This window comes from Sander lucioperca, chromosome 18 (assembly GCF_008315115.2).
Source record: "Sander lucioperca isolate FBNREF2018 chromosome 18, SLUC_FBN_1.2, whole genome shotgun sequence".
Lineage (NCBI taxonomy): Eukaryota > Metazoa > Chordata > Actinopteri > Perciformes > Percidae > Sander > Sander lucioperca.
The window spans coordinates 26,652,621-26,662,620 of NC_050190.1; the positions used below are offsets into that span (position 1 = coordinate 26,652,621).

The following is a 10,000-nucleotide window of genomic DNA, read 5'->3' on the forward strand; positions in this document are numbered from 1 at the left end:
CGGTTGTGGAGATGGTCGCGTTCCTGGAGCAGAGAGCCAGCGAGCCACAGCAGCAGCAGCCGGACGCCAAACCGCTGCTCGCCATGCAGAGAAGCTCCGCCTCCATCACGCTGTCCAGAGCCCCGCCCCCTGAGGTCAGAGGGGAGGAGCCAGATAGCATCAGAGGGGAGGAGCCAGAGAGCGTCAGAAGGGAGGAGGAGGAGCCAGAGAGCAACAGAGGGGAGGAGCTAGAGAGCATCAGAAGGGAGGAGGAGGAGCCAGAGAGCGTCCGTGTGTCGGACATGGTGGCGAGGCTGGAGTCTGCGTGTGAGAAGCGGCAATCGGCGGGAGATCTGTCGAGAAACAACAGCCTGCGGAGGATAGCGGGACGCGTCCTGCTCGCCACTGACCAGAGCTCCGCCCCCTGCCCGCCTTCATCGGCTTCAGACAGGGAGCCAACCGGCTGCTCAGAAACAGCCGTCTCAGCTGTGGCTAACGCTAACGGTAGCTCTGGAGAGGAGACGCTGGACAGCGCCGCAGAGACTCACACACAAGCCCTGCCCCTCCAACAGGCTCCGCCCCTCACACAGGCTTCAAAGGTGGAGCCTATGCCCGGCTTGTTGTTCCTGCTTCCTGCTTCTCAGCCCCGCCCCCCTGCTGCTCGCTGCGACTCTGGCAGCCAATCAGAGAAGAGGAGGAGGAGGAAGGCGGACCGAGCTCAGCAGGAGGTACAGTCTCTCTCACTCAGAGATACACACACACACACACACACACACACACACACACACACACACACACACACACACACACACACAGTCTCACACACACACACACACACACACAGTCACACACACACACACACACAGTCACACACACACACACACACACAGTCACACACACACACACACACACACACACTGATACACACACACAGTCACACACACACGCACGCACACGCACACACACTGATACGCACGCACAGATAGACACACACACACACGCACAGACACACACAGTCACACACACACACACACTGATACACACACGTCCATCTCTCACTTTTTCTGATTATTTAGTTGCCTTTTCTTGACATTTGTATATTTTGTGAATTCATTGTTAACTTATCTAACCTGTGATATGACCGCTGTGAGTTAATGGAACCTGCCTGCCTGTGTGTGTTGATTCAGGATGGCGATGCCGGCGTTGTGACTCTCTGCTCCTCGTCTTCGTCCCCGCCCCCGCGACGTGCGTCCCCGGACTTCCTGTTGATGCGCCAGCGTCTGCAGCAGCTGTTGGCGCCCCAGCCGTTCCTCGCCGTTCTGCCCCACCACGTGCTGCTGACCATCCTGGCGCTGCTGCCCACGCAGAGCCTCGCCGCGCTCAAGTGCACCTGCCGCTACCTCCGCTCCGTCATCGACGACTACGGCGTGCGGCCCGCCGACTCGCTCTGGGTGTCCGACCCACGTTACCGCGACGACCCCTGCAAGCAGTGCAAGAAGCGGTACGGGCGCGGGGACGTGTCGCTGTGCCGCTGGCACCACAAGCCGTACTGCCAGGCGCTGCCGTACGGCCCCGGCTACTGGATGTGCTGCCACGGCGCACGCCGGGACACGCCCGGCTGCAACGTGGGTCTCCATGACAACCGCTGGGTGCCGGCGTTCCACAGCATCAACGTGCCGATCTACCGGAGAGGCCGTGGCGAGGACTAATGCATTAGCAGGTCAGATCTTTACGCTAAACACCGACTAGGTTTACACAGTGTTCAGTTTGATGCTTTTATTGTGAAAAACAAACACGCTTCCTCTAAGCTGTTTCCACGGCTAACGGTAGGATTCCCCACAGTGAAACACAACGCAAATTTTGGCCAGCGAAATATTGCCTCGGCGGCGTGGTCGCAAAAACAGCACGCCAGACCGCAACAGAACACCGGCTGCTAGGCAGCTAGCAGAGAGGGCTGAAGCTAGGTAGCATAGGCAGCTAGCAAAGAGGGCTGAAGCTAGGTAGCATAGGCAGCTAGCAGAGAGGGCTGAAGCTAGGTAGCATAGGCAGCTAGCAGAGAGGGCTGAAGCTAGGTAGCATAGGTAGCTAGCAGACAGGGCTGAAGCTAGGTAGCATGGAGCTAGCAGAGAGGGCTGAAGCTAGGTAGCATAGGTAGCTAGCAGAGAGGGTTGAAGCTAGGTAGCATAGGTAGCTAGCAGAGAGGGCTGAAGCTAGGTAGCATAGGCAGCTAGCAGAGAGGGCTGAAGCTAGGTAGCATAGGCAGCTAGCAGAGAGGGCTGAAGCTAGGTAGCATAGGCAGCTAGCAGAGAGGGCTGAAGCTAGGTAGCTAGCAGAGAGGGCTGAAGCTAGGTAGCATCGGTAGCTAGCAGAGAGGGCTGAAGCTAGGTAGCATAGGTAGCTAGCAGAGAGGGCTGAAGCTAGGTAGCATAGGCAGCTAGCAGAGAAGGCTGAAGCTAGGTAGCATAGGTAGCTAGCAGAGAGGGCTGAAGCTAGGTAGCTAGCAGAGAGGGCTGAAGCTAGGTAGCATAGGTAGCTAGCAGGTAGTTTGCTAGCAAGCTATCGTTGCTATTGTAGCTTGTAAAATTTGTGTTGATACAAGTACCAATGTTCGTGTAGAAACATTTTAATCACATACTTAATGTTCATGATGCAGCTCTGATGACCTCCGCCATCTTGGTCAGACTTTTTTTGTAACTCCCGCCTCCAAACACGAACACGCGGACCTGATTGGTTCTCGAGTGGTCCTCATTTGAATAAAGTTAAACTTTCGTCAACTTTGTTTCGCTCCCCTCTGCGATTGGCTCTCATCTCGCCCAATCAGGGCGAATATCGTCTCCATTCAACCTCAATGAGAGCGAAGAGAAATTTCGCTGTGTGGAAACCTACCGTAACGACAGGAAATATCCCATAATATTATAATATTCCCGTTTACATGCAGCTGTGTAAAACAAACACTGGAACATTTTATTCTGAAACTTTATTTGTAACAAAACTGACAGAAATCAACATCAAAGTCTGTGTGTGTGTGTGTGTGTGTGTCTGTGTGTCTGTGTGTGTGTGTGTGTGTGTGTGTGTGTGTGTGTGAAAAAAGTTTGTGCCACATTTCTTTCTAGTTTTCCAGTTGTGGTTAGCGTTAATGTTCCAGTTCCAACGCCTTTTTTGCCGTTTTAAAAAACAGATCTTGTGTTTTCTGTTTATTTATTTCATATTAAAGATGACCAACGCTTGTTTCTGTTTACAGGAAACGTTTGAAGACGCCCCCCCCCTCCGCCCCGCTGCTGTGTGTGTGTGTGTGTGTGTGTGTGTGTGTGTGTGTGTGTGTCTGCGTGCACGTGTGTGTGTGTGTGTGTGTGTGTGTGTGTGTGTCTCGTTAAGCTCGTTAGTGACGGGGGGGCGAGGGGGGGGGGGTCTCAGACAGGACTTCTTCTTCTTCTTCACCGCTGCTGAAACTGTTGCTAAAGAACATTTAAAGCTGCCAATATATCGATTTTTATCTTCACGGTGGATTACGTTCTGGATGAATGTGGACCAGAGTTTCCCCAAAAAGCCCAAAATAACGTCCTCACACGTCTCGTTCTGTCCCAGAGGAGAGAAGACACTACACAATATTCATATTTAACAAGCTGACATCACACAAGTTTACCTGTTTTGTCATCAACCAAATGACTCAAACTGATTAATGGATTATCAGAATATTTGGAGATTAATTTAATATTTGATGACTTATTGAATCATCTCTGCCGATCTATTTTTAAGTCTAATTTTAAATGTTCCCGTCTCATATCTCAGAACCTCAATCTCTGTGTGTTCGCTCACGTTTTTCACCTCTTCAAAGTTTTTTTTATCAACATTTTGTCGTCTTTTTCTGACGTTTTTCTCCACTTTTTTCCCGCCAAAAAGCGAAAAAAGGGACAAAACGTTCTCGGTACGTTTGTTTGGTTTGCGTTTCGTGAACATATTTGTTTCTAAAATCCGATCCAGCTGAATCAAAGTGACATTTATCACTAACCTGACTCCAGATGGATGGCTTGGCATTTGCTCGGCATATCCATCTGGGAACTTTCCGTTGGAGAACTTTTGGGAAGGGGCGAAAATCCTGGTTAGCTGATTGGATAAACCCTCTGTCTATCACCACCTATGTTGGTGATAGACAGGCCAAATCAACCAATCAGATCAACGATATATCAAACTCCAACAACATCTTTTCCTCTGAGAAAAGCCTCCAGAGCTGTTTTTTTCTCTTCTTTCAATGAAGGAATTCTTTCTAATTCTGATAAAACTTGCGTGATAGCTACGCTCATCTCATCCGTGGAAGCCGCCACGTTGTTTAGACTGAACAGTCGCTTCTCGTTGCGTCACACCTAAACCCGCCTCAAAACTAACACTGATTGGTCGGTCATTTGGCGAACGGCTCCAAATGTTCTCTGTCTCAAGATGCCAGACTGATCTGAGAGTGGAAAACTGGAGCTCGCCAGATCAGGACGCTCTCACGAGAGCAAAGTCTCCGATGTTCAAACTGCTGCCGGAGCTTTTAATGTGGAGGGTGAAGTTCAGCTTCCTGTTGGATCTCCAGAATAAAAGACTTCTCGTGTTTTTTTTATAAACGAGCCGAGACGCGAGAGACTGAGAACACGATCCGATCATCGCAGATTAAATATAAATATTAGGATTAGTTTCCAGTTGAAGAAGTTAGTTTGATGATCAGCTGGAAACGACTTAGAAGAACAACACAAAACCCTCGGAAAACGCTGACAAGGCGACAAAAAAACATTGAAAAAATTACAAAAACAGGTCTGAAAACGCAGCTAAAAACACAGTCCTTCCAGAAAAATGTTTTGAGTTTTTTTGTGATTGTTTTGGGCTAAAATCCTTGATTATGCGGCAAGTTTTCTTAAAAAATGTGATGGAATATGCGGGATATTTATGCATGCATTGATGAAATTTCGGGAACTTTTTAAAACTGCGGTTTCATCGTGGCTTCATCGCGGGGTTTGCAGCTTTTCGATGATGTTCACGTCGCGTAATTATGTCACTTCATAACGTCACTTCATTACGTCACTTCATAACGTTCCCATGGCAACAGGGGAAACGGCTGCTCTTGTGTGAAGTAAACGCAACATTTTTCAACTTTCTGCTAAGATATATGGGACTTTTTTGCAACGAAAATGTGGGGATTATGAAATCATGCAAGCCCCGCATATTTTGCGCGGAAATCTGCAATTTATGCGGCGAAAGTAATAAATAAATAAATAAATAAATATGCAGATTTTGGCTGATTATGCACTGAATTATGAAATCACATAATCACGTTTTTCTGGAGGGACTGAAAAGGCGACAAAAACGTCTGAAAAATGTCAAAGAATTTGGGGGAAAAACAGCAAAAATGTCTTAAAGGGGACAGAAGAAAAAACTCTTAGGAAAAAAAAAATATATATATATTTTTTTAACGATTGAAAGGTTGCAAAAAGATTCTTAAAAGCGGCAGAAACAACTTGTGGTGAACCAATCAGCTGAGAGACATGTTACCATGGTGACGTCAGGTTTTATATCTCTGATTTAAAATCTGTGGACAAAACGAGACTTTTGGGCGGCGAGATTAATGCTGAGTCATGACATCATGTGTGAGGGGGGGCGGAGCTTCAGAGGAACTTTGTCTGCACCTTGTTTTAAGTTTACATTTTGTACATAAATCATAAAGACTTTACGCGCTCCGTCTGTTCGAAGAACGGCGATCAGCGGCGGAGCGAGAGCTTTTATTTTGGTAGGAGAAGAGGAAACGTGGCCTTGAGTCGGAGACGCTGCAATATTACAAACTGAATATAAATATAAAGATAAAGAGAGGATATCAGGAGGAGGAGAAACGGACTTTGACTTTTAGAGATGTGTGTTTTAAGGTTTTGGTTTTGTGTGTTTTTCGGCTGTTTGTGTTGAAATGTTTTGCTTTAATAAATAAAAATGCTTTGTCATCGTTTCTTCTTTGGGTTCAAAAAGAGTCGACTCGGCTTTTATTTCAGCCTCTCACACATTTATTATATATATATAACATATTATATATGTTATATATATATAAACATATTATATATGTTTATATTATATATATATATAACATATTATATATGTTTATATTATATATATATATATATATATATATATATATATATATACATATATCTATCTGTCTGTCTATATATATATATATATATATATGTGTGTGTGTATATATATATATATATGTATATATATGTGATACATACACTATATATCTATGTGTGTGTGTGTATATATATATATATATATATGTGTGTGTGTGTGTGTGTATATATATATATATATATATATGTATATATGTGTGTGTGTGTGTATTTACAGCTCGCAGTTCTGCAGCCAATTTTTCTAGGAAACAGTTGAATATTTTGGGGAAAAGTCTTGTTTATTTTGAGAATTAAAAAAAAAAATTGTGTAAAAAGTTGGAAAATCTATTTCTGCAGCGTTTTTTCTATGAAAGAAATTGAGAAAAAAAAACATTTTTTATATATATATATATATATATATATGAACATTTTGAGTTTTTTTTAATTTGTAAAGAAAAAAAGTTCGTAATTTTGTGGAAAAAATCAAATGTTTACTTTTTATTTTTGGATTTTATTTTTTTTTATATTTTGAGAAAAAGTCAGAGTATTTTTATAATTTCTTTTAATATTTAGAAATAAAGTAGCTGGTATATTTTGAGAGAAAAAATTCGTAATATTTTGAGAAAATATGTTTTAGAATAAAAGGCAAATATTTTGAGTAAAGTCAAAATATAAAAGTATAATATATTTATAATTTTTTTGTTATATTTTGAATGAAAAGATTTTTAGATTTTTTTTTAAAATGTCGAAAAAAGTTTTCAAAAATGTTATATAATGCTATAAAAAATTACATTTAATATTTCAGGAAAAGGTCTGTATATTTTGAGATTTCTTTTTTATATTTTGGGGAAAAAAGTTGAACATTTGTTTTAAAAAATAATTGACTATTTTTGAGCGAAAAAAAGTTGGAATATTTAAAAAAAATATGGAATTTGAGAAAAAAAAAAACATTTAATATTTTGGGAAACATTTTTTTTGAAAGAATGTCAGACTACTTAGTACGGGAGCGTCGTGACTTACCGTAACAGAGTATTATTACAGTGTGTTAGTAGTACTTTTACTGCAGTAATCTGAATACTTGTTCCATTTAGACAACTTTAAAGACGATGAAAGCTGTGTTTTAACCTTGTTAGGCTGCCCTCAGCACCCTCGTGTGTATTTAACTGGTTGTACTATTTGAGATGCAAAGCAGGCTGTGCAATCCCGTGCGTCGGATTGGCTGGCTGGGGGAGGTCCCGCCCAGTTCCTGGAGGTCCCAGAGATGAGGACGCTGATTGGTCCAGCATGCCACCTCTGCCTCTGCTGAATGACGTCCGCCTCCGGCTTAAATAGCCTGATTGATTGCAGCCCAGGGCAGCTGCCAGACCAGAATAGTTTGAGTTGATGTGATTGAGAGTGAGAGGAAGTGGGCCAAGGGTTGAGCTTCAGAAACTGATATCCTTCTTGCATCTAACAGTTTGATTTGTATAGAGACTTTAGGCAGGGGGGCTGTGAGTATTGTGTTTTACTAGTATTTAAGTTAGAGAGGATTTTTGTTTATACTTTTGTTTCTTATACTTGCAGTAGTAAATGGTAGTAGATGTAAATGGACTGTTTTTATACAGAGCTTTTCTAGTCTAATGCCACCTTCCCACTGCTGCTTGAAATCAGCTCCGATACGGCTGCGAAACAACCGGAAGTCCTTCATGTCCTCTGGAGATTCACAGACTGCATGCGAATGGGGTCTGAATGAGTGCGGTGCGAAAAAAATCATGTCAGTTGGTCATCCAGATGCGTTCAAAAAATGTAACTCTTGCGACCATAGACAGTATATAACTGGACCAGCATGTCCCGTGTCTCTGGACGGAGACCAGTGAAGTCTCTTTCCCGGTGATGGCTGAGCGTTACTGAGCAGCCTCCAACTGAGCTTGAAGACGTAGATGTGACGTGAGCAACCTGTCTGAAAGTTGGAAGTCTTCTGGTAGCTGTGCCAAGAGAAATCTCAATCATTCCCAATCTAGCATTAAACCGCTATATCACATTTAACCCTTGTGTTGACTTCGGGTCACATTGACCCATTTTTAACTTTTTCTTTTATATCAGAAAATATAGGACGTAGAAATAAGTGCTGAAAATGTGTAGAAGAAAAATTAAAAAATTTAAAACGTTGGAAAAAGCAAAAACAAACTGTGAAAAAAAGGCGTCGAAAACAAAAGTGTTTTTTTTCAAGGTTGAAGGGAAGACAACACAAGGGTTAAGGGGCTGGGCAGCAGCAGCAGCCTTTCTGTTCATATCTCTATAACCCTCATCAGAAAGGTCATAGAGAATCGGACATTCAGACACTTATCACTTATTTTTGTTCTACTCGCTTCTGACGTTTTTCACCGGTGTAGTACAACGTCCGCTGGAGGCGTATTGCGGTGCTGATTTCAAGTGCCAGTGGGAAGGCGGCGTTAATAACCACTCAAAGCCCTTTTACATAGTACAGGAACCTGCTGTACAAGGTGCCACCTGCTCATCAGATTCACACTCACTCACACATGAACTCAGGGTTCAGTGTCTGGCCCAAGGGCACTTCGACATGTGACTGCAGGGCCACCAACCTTCCGACTGGCAGGCAACCGCTCTACCACTGAGCCACAGCCGCCCTACTAGTAGTCTTTCTTTTGAGGATCTCTTTTTGTTATGTTCTGTATCTGAGGACCACAGCACTCAAAGACCTTTCTCCCAGCAGACATGTTGACCTGTCAGAGTAGGAACAGCTCAGGTGGATTCAGACCATTAATGATGGCTGTGTTCCCCTTAGGAGAGGTCCTGGTACTGTGCATGCTGACTCACTGAAATAGCTCACTGAGACACTTGATGGAATTGACAGTCCCTCCAGAAAAACCTGATCATGTGATCTCATAATTCAATGCATAATCAGCCATAACCAACAATTTTTCAAATTCGCCGCATTAATTGCCGATTTCCGTGCAAAATATGCGGGGCTTGCATGATTTCATAATCCCCGCATTTTTGTTGCAAAAAAGTCCCATATATCTTAGCAGAAAGATGAAAAATGTTGCGTTTACTTCACACAAGAGCAGCCATTTTCCCCTGTTGCCATGGAAACGTTATGAAGTGACGTTATGAAGTGACGTTATTAAGTGACGTAATTACGCGACGATGAAGCCACGATGAAACCGCAGTTTTTGAAAGTTCCCGCAATTTCATCGCATAAAACTGCATAAATATCCCGCATATTCCATCACATTTTTTAAGAAAACGTACCGCATAATCAAGGATTTTAGCCCAAAACAATCACAAAAAAACTTTCTGGAAGGACTGGTAATTGAGCCATCGTTATAATTATCATTATCAATTTCAGCTGTGCTTTTCCTACTATGACAAGTCAAAATGTCTGCTCTGAAAAAGGTCCATTGACCCATTTTTCCATTGTAACTTCTTTTTGTCTTATTCTGAATAAATATCCTTAAAATCCCAAATCCATCTGGTGCATGTTTGTGTCCTGATACCCCCAGCAGTACGGGACGTAACAACCTTTAGTATCTGCCACACACACACACACACACACACACAGACACACACAGACACACACACACACGCATATATTTAAATCTTAATGACACAAAAAGACTTCTACAGACGTTTAAAATTTATTTTACAGTCGTTTCAGTGACGATGACATCATTCAGCGGCGGTGATGTCACGTTGACCCCCCCGTGACCTCCGACAGCGTCTCCAGCAGCTGGTAGTAGTTGTACTTGATGTCGTACTCCATGTCGTACCAGAAGTTCACTGCACAGAGACATGGAGGTATGAGAGGCTATCTGGGACATTATACACACACACACACACATACACACAGACAGACACACACACACACACACGTGTTGTGTGTGTATGTG

At 43.4% G+C, this 10,000-nt stretch overlaps 2 protein-coding genes across 3 annotated transcripts in view; one reads left to right on the forward strand and one right to left on the reverse strand.

The window, feature by feature from the left end:
* fbxo34 (F-box protein 34) overlaps window positions 1-3,520 on the forward strand; it is an 11,263-nt gene extending 7,743 nt beyond the window's left edge. Inside the window, exons 4-7 of the mRNA XM_035994426.1 lie at window positions 1-148; window positions 245-707; window positions 1,155-1,699; window positions 3,221-3,520. The exon at window positions 1-148 is cut by the window's left edge and continues 375 nt beyond it. Coding sequence (XP_035850319.1) covers window positions 1-148; window positions 245-707; window positions 1,155-1,688 — 1,145 coding nt within the window. The 3' untranslated portion in view covers window positions 1,689-1,699; window positions 3,221-3,520. The remainder of the gene's footprint in view (window positions 149-244; window positions 708-1,154; window positions 1,700-3,220) is intronic.
* Window positions 3,521-9,734: 6,214 nt separating this feature from the next.
* The window catches only part of jmjd7 (jumonji domain containing 7), a 12,237-nt gene continuing 11,971 nt past the window's right edge, over window positions 9,735-10,000 (reverse strand). For both annotated transcript variants that reach the window (XM_035994418.1, XM_031304649.2), the window contains one exon: window positions 9,735-9,890. In XM_035994418.1, the coding sequence (XP_035850311.1) occupies window positions 9,799-9,890 (92 nt within the window). In that variant the 3' untranslated portion in view covers window positions 9,735-9,798. The remainder of the gene's footprint in view (window positions 9,891-10,000) is intronic.